Genomic DNA, 16234 nt, shown 5'->3' on the forward strand with positions numbered 1-16234 from the left:
AAAATCAGTAATTTGCAGCGAAGCCTTGGTGCTGATTTTGCAATGGCAGTTGCCTCTTCCTTTTCATGCTTGACAGTAAACAGTTTTTCCTCACAACCTGGTTAATAAAATTGGTGGCCAGCCTCTCACAAGGATTTTGAAACATTTAAAAACAAAAAAAAGGGGGAAAAAAGCACAGTATAACAACTGAGATACAGTTGTTGGCACCAGGGACTATTACACTCAATTAGGGGAATTAGATGCAAGATTAAAGTCATAACTTTGAGATTAGCAGTAACTCTATGCTTGCCAGTAAGTTACAGGAGTCCAAATCAGAAAAATCTCAACTTGAGTATAAAGTTTTTGACTGTCAGAACATAAAAGCACAAGGGAAAGTATTTAGAGCAGTGCAATTAAAAAAACTAGTTCATTTTTTTTAATCTAGCAGTACTTAGCTATCATGATGAACAAGACATCACTTTTTTTTAAAAAAAGAAACATTGACCATTTCAAATATACCTTTCAAAAGTCATGGTAAACCTAAAAAGTCAGCACATTGGGTAATGTTAGTCAAAAGCAGCAAGAACCTCAAATCTTTCCCCATAAACAATACAAAAAAGCAATTTTGAGTTTTGCTCTGCTGTAATAGCTCGTCTTTTCAGGCACTGAAACTTTCCAAATAGTTTCTTTTAAACTATACACAGTGAACTACTGAAAATTTAGGCAGTTTCTCTAAATAGTATACAACTAAAACTCAACCCACAATTGCTCTTTTTAGTCTATTTTAATGTTCTGCCAGGATAAATGCATGCCAGAAAATGGCTTCTGAGATGCAAGTCATTTCAAAACTGAACACATTTCAGCAATAAGCAAGCACATCTCTCAGGTAATGCAGAGGGGGGAAAAAAGTGTTTCCCAAAGGATTTTCTTGTGATTTTCAGCTACCTGACAATGGGTGAGGCTGTTACAGTATGTCAAGGTTCAAATATTGCCTCAAGGTACTTGAAAACAGCAAAGGACTTCACTCAGTCTAATTCAAAATAAATCTCACAAATCAGCTCTAAAAGCACTCAAAACAATGGGATGATAGTAAAAGAAGTACCATTAGCTGGCAGTGTCACATCAGTGGTGAGGAAAGAAGACACTTTTTCCATATGGGCTGAAACCATGTTAATAAAGACTGCAGAAAGACCTGCTAGCCTTGCAACAGTTTGATATTTCACTGATGATCTGCTATTAGCTTGCTTCCTAAAACTTGCTTTTCTTACTAATTGCAATGAAAGCTTTTATGTAAGATGAAATAAATGCTTGACTTCAAAGTCTCTGAAAGGACAAGGTTGCAAACTTTTTCCCTCCACACAGCAATTGAAACAAGCATGGCATTTCAGAGCCTTTAAAATGAAAAAAAAAAAATTAAAATAGACTTCTTGGATTGCCCATGGGGACTGTTTATTTGCTGTTATTAGCTGCCCTTACAACTCCTTTTCTTGCATCCCATGCTTTAATGGTCTTGATGCTGGGGATCTCATGTAACCCAGCCTGAACGCAAGTTCACAAAAACAAATTAGGAATACAAGTTTCTGAAGGCACAGAACCATTAAATCAATCATTTCCTCCTCATATAAACAGAGGGAAATACACTCCATCAGCTTTGGAAATAAACACAACTACCAGGATTTGAACGTGGCTGTTATTACCAAGCAGCTGTAGCTGATATGCCTTCATCACAGCACAAATGTTCTTGGAAGCCCATAACTTGTTTCCATCCTTTCCAAAACAACACTTGTCTGAACTCAAAGGAGTTGAGAAAAACACCATGAAATCAGGTTTTCTAACTGATTTTTTTAATAAACTATAGAAGAACAAGGTAACATTTCAACCAAAGTCATGACAACTGCATGCTTAAAAGCAGATACATAACATGTCTGGATATTTCTGTTCTCTTTAGGAAAAAAATAAAAGAGAAAAACTGAACACAATGCATAGATTTCTACACATATTCAAATAATAGACTAAAGCAAGCAGAAACACAACTGGAAAAAAATGTTTTGACAGTAATTCCAGATTTATGAAATTTTGAAAAGGAAATTTCAGTTCTAAGAATCTTTATGCTGGAACAAATGACTTCTTTTATACAGCATGAAAATAAATTTTGTCAATTGAGGCACTAGAAACAAACTTACACAGTAGCTCAAATGCATCTAATTTGTGAACTGAAAAACCTACAGCCCATGGTATACTAAAAATTAAGAATTTAAAAGGTTGCATTAGACTTGCACTTGCACATTGACACAGTGAAATTAGTGGAAAACTACTGTTTTTCCTGTTAGAATAAAATCAGGTTCTGATTGCTGTTTCCAAACAGTTATCTTCCTAGCTTTTTCTCATTGTCCTCGCTTGCCTCATGTCTTCTCATCGGGGAAAAAAAAAACAACAAAAAAACTGAGAGGTTTCTGTGCCACCCCATTCAACAACGTTTCTGAAGAAATGCAAAGCACCTGTCTTTGTGCAGTGGTTTCACCTACGGTGCTGGATTCTCTTACTCCATCATGTTCCCCACATCACTGAGCTTCTACAGATTAACCAATTTGTTTAGAATTAGGTACTCAGTAAGTTCTATAAGGGGTGCTCATTTCTACCTTTTGATCCACATTTTCTATGGGGGTTAGTGAGTATTAAAGACAAGGAGTCTTCACACAGTAATCGGGATGATCACACAGCAAGAGGAACTTGAGACAGAAAGAAAGGAGCTCATATGAATACAAATGCTGCTTTCTTCATGAGGAAGAATATTCATGATCCAGTGAGGTTTCCACCCAGATGCTACAATAACTGGCACCTCTAAACACCCTACACTAAAATATACCTCGATATCTTAATCAGGCACTTTAATAGAAAAACAAAGGAGTAACTTTTTGTAACACAGGTACTGTTATAGTTATTCTGTAAGGCCAGAACATCTTCTATCAAGCATTCAGAAAATTAACTGTCCCACAGAACCAACTCTTATCAAGGGCTAAATGAAAGGAGAGTCCCTCATTAGACAAGCCTGTTAGAAAAAGAAAAGGCTGAAAAATGGTTAGCAAATATTTGGTAGAAGCCATTAACCCCAAACTTAGATTCTTCACTATCTTATGTAAAATGCAGTGCAAGGTTACCTATCCCTTGAGATGATGGATCCAAAAGTAAACATTCAATATGCTTTAATTCACAAGATTTGCTTTTCCCCCCACAAAAAAGTTTTCCACTGATAACAAGCTCCCTGAGGGAATACATCTATTTTTTCAAGGGAAAAAAACAATTATTTAAAAAGCAAACTGCAAAGCTCCAGCAATCAATAGTTGCCCTATTTTGAGCCATGACACATTTTCCACTACCATTTCTTTGGAAAACACAAGTTAGAACAACGACTCACTGGTCCTCTAAGAGGACCCTGACTTCCATTCTTTTATACAGTATCCTGCAGATGACAGTAACCATTCTTACAAAATGGTAATAAATGTATTTCAGTCCAGTACACTTCAAACTTATAGGAAAACTCTTACCTGTAAGACTTCATCTACCAACACTTAAAGGGTTAATTATAGATTCTGTCACAAAAATACAGAATCATGGAAAAGAGGTGAAAATTCACTTGTAAGGCTAAACCCTTGAGAACTTCTTTGTTACGAAAGTCAAGGGACAAATGAAAATCTACAGACACACATAACACATTTTTATGGTAATGAGAATGCCAAGTGTTTAAACCGTTCTTAAGTAATTTATTTCTTTTTACTGATGATTTACAAGGCCTTGATTATTAGACAAAATAGCATATTTTAACTAAACTAAAAAAAATACAAACCAATAGAGTATAGAAGGAAATGCTATATGGTTCTGTAGAATATATCACACCCAGTGCATCCACTGCTTTGTTTTTCTCATCTGAACCTATTTGTTACTTAGAGGACTTCTGAAAACAAATATTTTGGTCTAACCAAAATGTACTTTACTGCTTCAGACCACTGAATTAGGCTCGAATTTTGTCATTAGTCTATGGTCTAAACCACTGCAGCAGATCTTTCAAAGAGTTTAGTGTCATAAAAACTGATCTAGACATTTTGGAGCAGTTAACAAGAGACAGGAGTTATAGCTGCATACAGTTCAGTATGGTACACTAACGGAAGCCAGAAGTTTTAGTACACTTATTGCCAATTTCTCCCAAATTTTAACAAGCAGAGCTTCTTTGCAGAGACATTATTGCTGATAATAAGGCTGTTGAGGAAAAGGGTATCCAGGTTGTTGAGGTGGTGGATATGGTGGCTGTCCAGGAGTCTGATACACAGGTGAGGGTGCATATGGCAGATTATACTGCCCATACATGTATGGATTATAGCCCATTGGCATTGGCATCTGGCAATACCTGTGTGGGGGGAAAAAAACAGCATACCTGAGTTGAAAAACACCGATGATGGTAATTTGCAAAAACAACTCATTAATAGATACAAACACACATGCAGTCTCCACAAATGCATTCCTCTCATTTTGCTTTGAGTGCAGCAGGGAATGTGGTACAGAAATCAGACAGAAGGCGGAGTAAAGGCAACTTGCTGGAACTAGAACTGATCTAAATTAATTCTCAAATGTTTAATAACATTGCTGAGCCTGCTACCAAAGGAGAGCACAGCTGCCTTCAATTCCTTGTGATGACACCAGGAAGATGGAAAAAAAGCATCAGAAGAAAGCACTACTCAACTGGAATTTTCTCTGTATTTTTCAGTATCTTAGTATCATACTAAAGACTTGGAAAATAAGATATGCCAATGGTTTTGAGATAACCACCACCAAATGATTATCCAAGTGTTGGCAATAATCAACAAACCACGATAAGGGAAATGCAGTCCTATTTTCCTTCTCCTTTAAAGAAGATGAACTGTAAACACTTAAAATGTATGTTCCCACAAAAGGTACAAGCAAATGATTCCTACAAGAGTTACATGATTAAAACTAACAAAAAACCAAACAAACAAAACAAAACCCAACTAACCAAAAAACTAACAAACAAAATAACTCCTTCCCTCAAACAGCAAACAAACCTTCAACTTTAACAATAACTAATGTTAAAATGTTACACACAAGAAAAAGTGCTTTTAAGTAACAGGTTAACAAATAATCTGCTTAAGTGCTCCTGTAACTTACCCTGGGTAACCGGGATAAGTTGGGTAAGGTGGTCCCTGTGCCTGTGAAGGTGCAGTGCCTGCTGCAGGTGCACTGGCTCCTGGAGTAGGAGCTGGAGCAGCAGCAGGAGCTGCAGCTGTTCCAGAGGGAGCTAATGCAGAAGGGGAACTGCTTGCTGCAGAAATCACTGGTGGTGGTGGCCGTGCTGGTGGCTGTGGTTTAGTCCCCTAACAAGAGAAAGTGAATTAAGCTAGAGCTCATTTATCGAAATCTTGGAATCAAAAGCTGTGGTTATATGATTAATTCACTTTTATTTTCATTTTAAACAGACATTCCATATTTTGTCTATTCAGATAATGCAAAGCATCTAAATGGCAGTAAGCTTTTCATTTCAAATCTAGAAGTGATGAATATGAATAGTACATAAGACACCTCTCTGGAAAGCCTTAAGATTTTGCCCTCTATAACTTCCACACATTTCCAACCACACCAGTATACTAAGGAGTGATACACACAAATTACAGATCAGTTTAGAGTTCTCAAGAACAGACCCAGTATTTTCAACCCCCTAATTGTGCAGCATGTATTTACCACCATGGTTCTTGGGGCTGGAGTGGGAGCAGGAGATGCTGCTGGCTTACTTCCTGCTGCTGGCGTGGTCTGATACGTAGGCAGCGGGATGGAGGGAGCGCTGGGCTCCCTAGCAATGCTTTGCTGCAAATCTCTATTAAAAACAAAAGAGCAAACAGGCAGCTTAGTTTAAGAATGGTTTGTTATACACTGCAGCCAGTTAAGCTAAAAAGATGCAGTAGAGTAAGTCTAATATTTAAAGCATGATCACTGAGCTAGCTCAAACTAAATGTGAAGTCCAAATCACTTCCACAGAAACCATCCTCTAGCCAACTCTCTGATTAACTGTTACATTTATTTTCTAATAACGTCTTTATGTTCTAACTCAGTACTGGGTATAGATCACAACACATCCAAAACAGTAAAAGAGCACAGCAAGACTCAGCAGAATGTTCTATCAACACTAACCTACAGCCTTAACAGTGAACACAAACACAGCAGAGATGTGAGATACTCAGGCCTCTGCCTTAGGCAGACTAACAGCTTCCAAACTACATGAATGTAGGAAGCCAAATAAAGGCAGAAGGGGTTGTAATTTGGACTTTGTTTACAAGCACAGAGCCCAAATGAAAAATAACAATTCTACAAAGGATCAAGTTTGGAAAGGTAAAAATTGAGGGTTGAGCAACCCATTTTTAAGATGGCAAGTACACAGAACAACTGCATTTTCACCAACCAAAATTTTAGTAACAAGCTCTTTTATAAAAGGCTACATGCTTTGCTAAAGAACACTAATTAAATGGCAAACCTTTTCAGTTATGCTTTCTTCTTAAGAGAAGAGCCTAAAAATCACATCTGAAACATACTACACTAAGTCTGATCTCATATAGGGGACAATGACATCAAACACTCTTCCTCACATGAAGGACAAAATGCTTCTCTCCCCAGCATTGTAGGCAATCTACATATCTAAGCAATGATAAAGTGTGGGACTAGAGCAGACCTGAAAAGCAGAAGTAGAATACCAATGCTTTTCCCCCCCTCACACTGAAGACATGGAAGCAAATCTCATGATGAAGCGTCTAATTTCTCAAACTAAACTGACAGCAGAAGTAGGGTGTGGAAATCAGAAGCTCCTCAAAGGAAAGAATAAAATAAAATAAAATAACTAACAAATGCATGCCAAAAAGAATAGAGAGTGAAATCATAACATGAAACAGATTTGTGTTGAACTGCACATAGGAACAACAGAGCAGACTTCAAAGTAGATTTTTTCCATTTATTTCTCCTATCACTTTCCTAGGAGAAATGAGAGTAGGACTAGGATTAAAGAAAAGAAGTGACAGGAAGAATAGGTGTGCTAAGCCTTCCTCATTTCAACATGTCCCCAAAGACAAATTTCTGATAAATACTTGAATATTTCTGCAATACTTAAACAAAACGTTGAAATCTTACTTGAGCAGTTCATCTCTTTCAGTCTTGCGAGCAAAGATAATGTCACTGCACTTGTTCTGGAATTTCAGCAGGATTTCTGTCAGCTCATTGTAAAACTAGTAAAGAAAAATAAAAACACAATATGCTCAATCAATACTTTCATACTCCATGCTGGCATACTTCTACATACTGATCCAGCTATTGGTGTTGTACTATTACAGTGCCCAGAACCTGTCATTCCAGTAAGGTTTGCTATTACATTCTATTAACTTTTCAGAACCAAAATTTGTCAGCTGCTGCTGCCCATCACTGTAATAATATAGAATTTTGTGTGTGTGTAAGTATAAAAATAGTTTGGGATAACTTAAAAAACATACTAAAACTAAAGCAAAACTAGATCACTTCTGGTGATGAACTATTTATTTTTGTAAAGGATAATTGTTAATTTTTAATTTTATTGCTCTCAGTTCCATGCATTTCATTTGTATAGATATCTCAGAGATTGGATTTTTTCTGTCTAATGAGCTATCAATAAGCCAGCAAAAAATACTTAGTACAGAAGCCATAAGACAGACACCCAGATCAAAAAAGCAAGCTAAATACAGCTCTCATTATTTCTCATGTATGCAGTAACAACATTTAAAACACCAATTTTATAAGGTGATTAAATACCATGGGAGAACAGATGAAAGAATTTCTCAGATAAAATAGCTTATCTGGGTGCTTCAGCATCATTTACTCAGCTGTAATTAACAACTTATCCTATTGCTCAGAAAAGCTTACTTTCCAGATAGGAACAAAGAAGCATTTCACAGCTCTTGAAACAATCAAAATTCAAGCAACTCACTGTCCTTGCTTCAGTAGTAAAATCCTCAAAAATGTACTTGTCAGCTACCATGTCTCCAAAGTTTGTTATGATTTTTGAATCACATTTCATTGTATACATAAAAAAGTCCTTTCAATCCCTTAAGCATTACCATACCTTTGTGCCTTCTTTTAAATTTGCTACAAGTTCCACAAAGTTGTCATTTGCTACAGCTAAGTTCTTCAAGACTTCTTCTCTTAAATTCGACTCATTGTTTGATTGCTTCATCTTTGAAAAATCCTGATGCGCATTCTTAAAAGAAGAGAATAAACAGTGTAAATAATGCAAGCTAGTTCCATGTAAGATTCTGTATGTTTTGTTTTCTCTTTTCTCTTGGTCATTGCTTCTGTTTTCCCCAATACCTGCTTCTCCTCATCTCCCATCCCCACTGGACTTCCACACTTGCTACCTGCCAAATGCAGTGACCATTATAATGTATATTTCAGAACTGTACATATGTTAACCCACTGGCAGTAGGTAGCACCACTTAATTACCTGCTCTGTTGTGGGCTGCCTTTAATAATTCTCAAGCTCATCCTGCAGACTGTCTTTCCAAGGCTACACTAATTAGGCTCTCTCCTGTACCAACTTCCCTTGATATTCATAAAATCATACTGAAAGTCAGTACTTTTAAGAAGCATTACTTCAAATTTGGTTGACATTGGCAAACTATTAAAAGGACAGGGAAGAGAAAACTTACAGAAGGATCACCTATTTACATCTCATTTCTTTCAGGAAAATAAACAAGCAAACTTTAAAAGACTGCTTCAACTGCCAGAAGCCAACTAACTTGAACTCCAGGACATTCAAACATTAAAGTAATACCCACCAGGATTTTTTAACTATATTGTGATAAAAAATATCCAAATATAAAATCCTTGCTAAATATGGTGTTTATGGTCGTTTTAAAAAAAGTATTCCCCTACTGGAAAAAGTGTCCATCACTACTCAAGCTGTCATTATCTTCTCTCCAAGCACTAAGACCTCCTCTTTTGCCAGATGTTTCAGGTACCCATCTCTGATAAATTAAGACTGAATTTATAAATAAACTTTGAGAAATGCTATTAAATTTTACTTCAAAGAGCTCTGCACATACTGGAAGTCAAGCATATATTGTAAAGAGCAATTAGGAATAAACCAAGAGATCCAAATTGTCTTCTAATAGACATTAAGGACACATCTCCTGTTATCCCATGAAGAATTAAAATGGAGTGAGGGGAAAAAACAAAAACCAAAAAAACATTTTATCACACCACTTAAGCTTCTTTCAAGGACAAAACCATCTGCAGAACTGGGCTAAGAAAAGGTCCAATAGAATTTACACTGGAGCTGTAGGAATGCTAAACATTCCCATTTCTTTTTAGTGAACACAAAGACATCTCTCTATTTCTCAGTGCTGAGGCATAAAGGAGTATCTACTGACATACAGAATAAAAAGCAAAACAGACTAGAAAGCAAAGTGAGACTAGACAGGTAGAAGCATCATTGCTCTTAGTTTAGGAGAAAGGAAAACATGCAAAGTGTTATACCTGAATGTTTTTGAGCAGTTCTTCCTGCTTTTTTAGGGACTCCTGCACTTTCTGTGTGTAACTTCCATAAATTCTGTCCAACTCAGTCACAGAGATAGCCTCCTCATTTATAGCACCATCCTGTGCAAGTGCAGTCAGGAATTTGCTTGTCATGTCAAAATTCACAGATTTCAGGTCATTTTCCAGTTGTTCTCTCTCCTTCTTAACTTCATCCAGACTGGCCAGCAAAGTCCTTAAGACATTAACAACCTAGACAATAGAAATGTCCTAAGTTAGCAAGTTTAGAGCAACTATTGGGGAAGTATAACCTACTAATAACGTGTTTCCATCTTGCACTCCTCACTGATGCTGGCAGTATTTCTCCATGAGTATTTTTTTATGAATGTCTTTAAAGGTGAGAAACCAGGACAAAATATGACCAAACAAAAGATCTTCAAGCATTTCTCAATCTATATTCTCTTCTACAGGTTTGCTTTTGCTGAATTACAGCAAAATGTTTGGGTTTTTTTAAGTTGATCAGATACCTTCCAATAGGATATTCTAAGACAGCAGCAAAAAACAGACATAAAATCATTACTATGAGAAAAACAGTAATATTGCTGTAGATGAGCCATTAACTTCTTGGAAAGCAATTGGTGTAATTGCCTACTATTTAAAATAAACTTTAAAATACTGAGCCACGTCTTATGTTGTCCCTGAGCACTACATCCCACTTCTCTACACAACAAAAATATTCATTACTCCTTTTATAATAGTCAATCAGTCTTGCTGTCCATAGTGGTTGACTTTGCTCACATTAAATGTACCAAATTATGCTCAAGAAGATTTTAAACATGAAGACAAGTGTTAATTACCTCACATATCAACTGACACAGAAAAAATTAGATTACCAATTCAAGCAAGTTTACTTTGTTAGACAAATAGCATTTCTATTCAAAATAGAGAGAGATTTCACTGCTTTACCTCATTTCCCTGTAGTGTTTTGGCTGGGTTGGCAGAAGGTATGGCAGCATTGAGCTCTGCCTCTGGCTTGCACAGAAGCGCAATCGTATCCCGGTGGGTCTGATAGCGCTCCTTCACCTGCCCATCTGCTTGCACAGCTTTATTCAAAATATTATGGTAATTGGCTCCCTCTGGGGGCAGGAGGAAAAAAAGAGTTTATATCATTTCAAAATTTGTTCCATCCAATCTTGCACCTGAGCAGTTTTTGTGCTTTTCAGCAAGCCATCATACATTTTTATAAACCTGCACAATATGTAAGATTTTTATATAAAACTTAAGCTTCCAAATTATGTTTTAAGAAATGCATAAACTAGGCACCTATAACAATTCTCCCATGAAGCACACAAAGGTATATGAATAAACACTGCTTTGAGCTACTCTGCCAATTTAAACCTCTGTAACTTTGCAAGACCAAGTCAGTGGTATCAGTCCCTTGTTAACTTCAAAAGACAACACATATTAGGTACACAGAAAGCATGATATAGTGGTGTTTTTAAGTAGTTTGACCTAACTGCTGGGGAAAAAATAAAAAAACCCACCAAATTAAAGAGACAACACATGGATGGAAAAAAAAAATATGTTGACAAAGTAAAATACATTGACGTATTGAAGAGGCAATTGAAACTAGATCCTTAGGAGGGCAGACATTTTTCACTTCATTTGCTTTCTGAAACTTTAGCATGCAATGTATGAAGCAAAGTGACTCAGAGTCCCCAGAAGTGCAAAGGAGAGCTGCTTTATTGCAAAAACTAAGCCTTTTTAAGCAGTTAGCCAGTTATCAGTTTATATACTTTTAAGGCACAACAAGCCCAAGTCAATCAAGCCCCATACACCATGACGTGGACATGCGGCAATCATGCAGCACATCTCTCATGTCTCTCTACCCCTATTCCAGCTGAGTCACTCCCCCAGAGTTCCCCTCTACTTAGTCTAAGTAGCCTGAGCCATGATTTACAAGGGCAACAAGACCCTTATTTCATGAGACTTTACCTATATGCAACATGCACATACACACCACAAGTGCAAAAGCAGCAGCAAATTCCCTCCTGTCACATCCTCTTTCAGCTCCAAGTAACAGTGCAGATTGCAATCAGAATATTTTGGCATAACCTGCCTCAAACTGATATTTGTGTACTTACAGAGCACTGAAAACTACTTTAATTTATGCTCTGGACATCTTTAGAACCCAAAGCATGAAACATGGACTTTACCTGCCCTCAGAGGCTTATAGAGTTCATTGGATGGTGTTCGCTGCCAGCGTTCTTTGAATTTTGCTCGCAGGTCATTGTCTGTAGCTTCTTCTTCATCTAATAATCTCAGAGACTGCAAGAGTAAAATGTGACATGCATTATGAGCTGTTTTAAACATAAAATAGCTTCAAAATATGTAGCTAGTGTAGAAAACAAAAACTGCCTACACATTCTTTTAAAATATAATTTGACAAATAAAAAATAGGCACGAAAGGGACAAATCACTCAAATTTCTTTAGAATGTTCTTTAGAACTCCATCAACTTTTTTAAAAAGAAAATATTTGTAAGGAAACATCCACATGTGACAGCACAGTTTTTGTATGGGCTAAACACTTAAATAGCATACTTTGAAAGTGTTATTAAAGTTACAAGCATTTGAATAAATATGCACTTTTTCTACTGTCATTTAAAGCATTCAGTGGAGATATATCTTAAGTATGTTTTAGTGTAGTGGGTTTTGGGCTTACTTCATCTAGAATTTCTTTGTTCCTTTGCAGCAGCTCAGGCAGATCTTTGATCAGCTGATCAACAGTCTGAATTCCCCCCTGCTCAATCACAGACTTAGACTTGTTCAAAATAGACTGAGGAACAGTATCACCAGACACATCTTCAATAGCAGCAGGAAGATTGAGGGAAGCCAACACACTGAAAAAGTAAATGTATTAAATAAACAACTTTTAATCTGAAAATAACACTGCTAGCTAAACAAACAAACAATCACACAGTCAATTACAATGGAAATGGAGTGCAATGTATGCCTGGGCTGAAATTTCAAACATACATCTCACTAAAAATACATTTCAAAGCTCTTAAAAAGCTAAAGAAATCCTAGCCTTTTAGTACTTACAAAACATGGAAAACATTTTAGGTAATGATTGGTAGACAAAAGAAACAACTGCTTTAAGTTACAGTGCTATCTCTCAGATTGCACTGACTTTTTGTAATTATTTAAAGAACTTTTTTTTTTAATGACCATTGGAATATGAAAATCCTTCTAGATTAATGGTACTGGTTCTGAGAAAGTGTTGGACTCCTAAAAAATAGGGGAAGATGGCAGAAAAATAAATACTACTTGTTTTTAATAAGCTTTCAGATTTAACACCTACAGAAAAGTAGTTCTAAATCCCCCTGTTATGGTTTAAATTTGCCAGCCTAGCAAACAGTAATGAAAAAACACTGCTATAATCTGGATATCTGCAGACTACAAGGCACCCTAGGCTCACAAGCCTCACTTGAGAAACTTAACAAGCAGCCATATTTACCCATTTGCCAGATTTGTGGCTTCTCTCATCTGGGCTATTGACCTGTTTACCAGATCTGCCTTCCTCTGGTTATAAACACTCACAGACTGTTGCACTTGCAATGGAACCATCTTCTCAAACAGGTCTGCAATTAGAGTAGTATAAATTATACAAGCAGCATTATGAAACTAAAAGCACAAACACCTTCACAGCTTTTTTGTACATATTGTACTACAGAGACTGACCTAAACAGTTTAATATGCTTTCCACCTATTCCCCAAGATGCCTTAAAAACAAAAATCTATTTTTAAAGACCTTTAGATTTCAGTTTTTAAGGCTGAATTGAGTTTGAGGTAATTTAAAGACAATATATTTGCACCAACTGTAGGGTTACAAATTAGATTTCCCTTAAGGCTTCATTTCTAATTTTGTTTCATTAAAGGAAAAATATGAGAAAATTAAGAGAAATTTTTCACAACTCATCTGCAGAACTGAAATTTTTCAACTTTATAGGAGACCAGCAACAAGGTTAGTTAATATTGCCTAACTTGGTACTGTCCCCTACAGAACTTTCCTTCTAAAATTAAAAAGATTGGTTTAATATAGAAAATACAATTGCTGAGAAAATCTTATAAAGATCTTTAAGAGGATTGTACATTTCAGGTAAGAAGTTTCAATCTGTGCTTTATTACACTTATCATCAAGAAAAACAACAACAACAGACTGGAGAAGAAAAACAGCAGTTTCAAAAACACAGCTGTACCCTTAACAGAATGCAAAAAGGAAATGTTTATTTTTGCATGGTACAAATGAACTTTGTTGATCACGTGTTTCACAAGGTAACAATTACCCTGTGCACTCCACACACTTTGCTTACCCGTGAATTTCTGACTGAGTGGAACAACAACTGGAGTAGACTTCACAAGACTGGCTTTTCCAATGGGCTCCAAATCTTTCAGGTCAGGAACCCGGTCATGGTAAATGAAGTCATTGTCTTTCTTGGCAGCTGCGAGTGCACGGTTGATTTTGTCAACCAGATCTTTAACGTTTATGTATTCATCGTAGCGAGATGCCACCGTTTTCACCAAATCTGCTGCATGCTAAAAAAAAATAAATACAGTTAAAATAATAAATTTTCTTTCTCCCTTTCATATTAAGAAAACAGATGAGCATACAAAAAAGAAGTTTCAAGCTCCATCCTGCATGAAGTTGACAAATGCATAACAGTAACTTTCAAGATGTCAACACGATCACCTGTCAAATTTCTTGCATATCAGAAGATGCACAGTGCACATGGATCTTCACTAGTAGCATTTCATATAATCATTTTCCAAAAATAAATTTCCAGGGACTTAAAGGAAGTAGTTCATTTTAGCTTTTTTTTTTTCTCTACTGTATTTAAAACAGGAGACAACCTTATTTATTGCAACATCTGAGTCCCTCTAGAAAAAACACATGAGGAAAAAACTATAAAGACTAAAAAGAGAACTGTTTGTACAATTTTTTAAAATTACTCGGATTTAAAGCAGGATATCAGCAAAATACTAGGTATAGATCAGGAAGAATTTTAATCTTTGGGGGATTTTTAATAACATTACATAGGAAAATTTATCAAGAAATCTGTCATATTAGCTGTACTTAGATATAAAGCTTATGCAAACACTAAGATAAAGATTTAACATGTCAAGCAGTATCAAATTGCCAAAAAAACACTAAAACACATCTTTGAAAAAGTTAGAGAGGTGACTTTTATCTTTGCAGCTGATAATAATTCAATTCATGTGATAAGCATGCTCAACAATTTCTGAATACATTTATTCTTAGTTATTTGGATTTCAGAACTCCAACCCAGCTTTCCAGGATTAAAAGTTTTTCCATATTTTTCAGAGAAGAAAGTTACTCACCTGTAACCTCCCAATTTCTTCACCAAATTTCTTCTGTTGTTTTGCCAGGATAGACTGATGATATTCTGCATTGGCCTGCATAATGCAGTGCTTTGCAGCCAGAACAGGAAACACCTCCTGGAAATAAAAATACTGACCAGGGGAAAGTCCAACCACAATAACCACCACAGACAACATGGGATGCAGGAAGAAAAAGGAAGAAGAAAAGGAAATTAGATTCACCCAATTAATGGTTTAGATAGGTTAAAACATTAGAGGTAAATGTCAGAGATCATGTGGCTTTGCATGGATTGAATTTTTTTTTTAAATCTGCTGTTGCAAAATTCTTGGTGTTCATTATTTTAAATGAACTATGATTTAAATCCAAGCCATGAAGTCACAACATTTACTTCAAAGATAAGAAATGCATGCATGTAGTAGAAAGGACAGTTGCAAGAACACATCCAAATACCCCCAGACAAAGCCAAGACAGTGTTCTTAAGAAATGGAGGTGGGTGGAAAGATAGGTCTTCTAGGGGTTTTTTGGTTTTGATTGGTTTTTTAATTAAACAAAGTAATTACACTTAAAACAGCAGCAGGCCTATCAAGAAAACAACTACAATTATGAAAGAACAAATAAAGAAGACCAGTAACTACTGACATGGAAAGCAACTTAAAAGTCATTTTTAGACTTTATATAAGTGCACTTATCTTTGCAGGAGTACCAACCAAGACATGAAGAAAACATTACGCTGCAGAGCACAGTACAGACATGGTCTTAGATCAAGGATTTGGCCTTACTGTTTTATTTCTTAAATCAAGCAGCACTGGAAAACCAGAGTGATGTTTTAAAGACCTCAGTATACAAAGACCTGCTTCTTCACAGTTCTGCAAATTTGCTGCTCCCCCAGAGATGAAAAAATAACATTAAAAAAAAAGGGTAAATTTGGAAGACAAAGCTGTCTCAAAGGCCTTGCAACTGGAGTTCGACACATCCAATCAGCCTTCACGGCACACTCCTAAACATGGAACTGTTCTCAGAGCTGGTGTTAAGCAGCAAACCTTATGCTCTTGCAAATAACCTCACTTGACAAATTACTTTGCAACTGGAACAAGGAGCAGATCTACAGCTTAGAAAGGAACACAGCAACAAAACATAATGCAATGGCTGTATTATATCTCACTGCCTGTCAAAATCATCATAAACATAACACCTACGTGGAAACATTCAAGGAACATGAGAAAGATCTTTCTACCTCTTCCAAAACTAACAGCATTCAAATCACCAGTCAAGATTAAACTGGGATATTTTACAAGTATCAA

At 36.2% G+C, this 16234-nt stretch overlaps 1 protein-coding gene across 2 annotated transcripts in view; it reads right to left on the bottom strand.

Annotated features, from left to right (window-relative positions):
- Positions 1 to 1403: 1403 nt before the first annotated feature.
- The window catches only part of PDCD6IP (programmed cell death 6 interacting protein), a 30605-nt gene continuing 15774 nt past the window's right edge, over positions 1404 to 16234 (bottom strand). Inside the window, exons 7-18 of one of the 2 annotated variants that reach the window (XM_059466275.1) lie at positions 14933 to 15049; positions 13906 to 14128; positions 13050 to 13173; positions 12255 to 12432; positions 11748 to 11859; positions 10498 to 10667; positions 9535 to 9783; positions 8123 to 8257; positions 7162 to 7256; positions 5728 to 5860; positions 5158 to 5363; positions 1404 to 4381 (exon numbers count right to left, since the gene is read on the bottom strand). In XM_059466275.1, coding sequence (XP_059322258.1) covers positions 4216 to 4381; positions 5158 to 5363; positions 5728 to 5860; positions 7162 to 7256; positions 8123 to 8257; positions 9535 to 9783; positions 10498 to 10667; positions 11748 to 11859; positions 12255 to 12432; positions 13050 to 13173; positions 13906 to 14128; positions 14933 to 15049 — 1908 coding nt within the window. In that variant the 3' untranslated portion in view covers positions 1404 to 4215. Of the gene's footprint in view, positions 4382 to 5157; positions 5364 to 5727; positions 5861 to 7161; positions 7257 to 8122; positions 8258 to 9534; positions 9784 to 10497; positions 10668 to 11747; positions 11860 to 12254; positions 12433 to 13049; positions 13174 to 13905; positions 14129 to 14932; positions 15065 to 16234 lie in introns of both variants that reach the window. The other variant, XM_059466268.1, reaches the window with a different exon arrangement.

This window comes from Ammospiza nelsoni, chromosome 1 (genome assembly GCF_027579445.1).
Source record: "Ammospiza nelsoni isolate bAmmNel1 chromosome 1, bAmmNel1.pri, whole genome shotgun sequence".
NCBI classification, from domain to species: Eukaryota; Metazoa; Chordata; class Aves; order Passeriformes; family Passerellidae; genus Ammospiza; species Ammospiza nelsoni.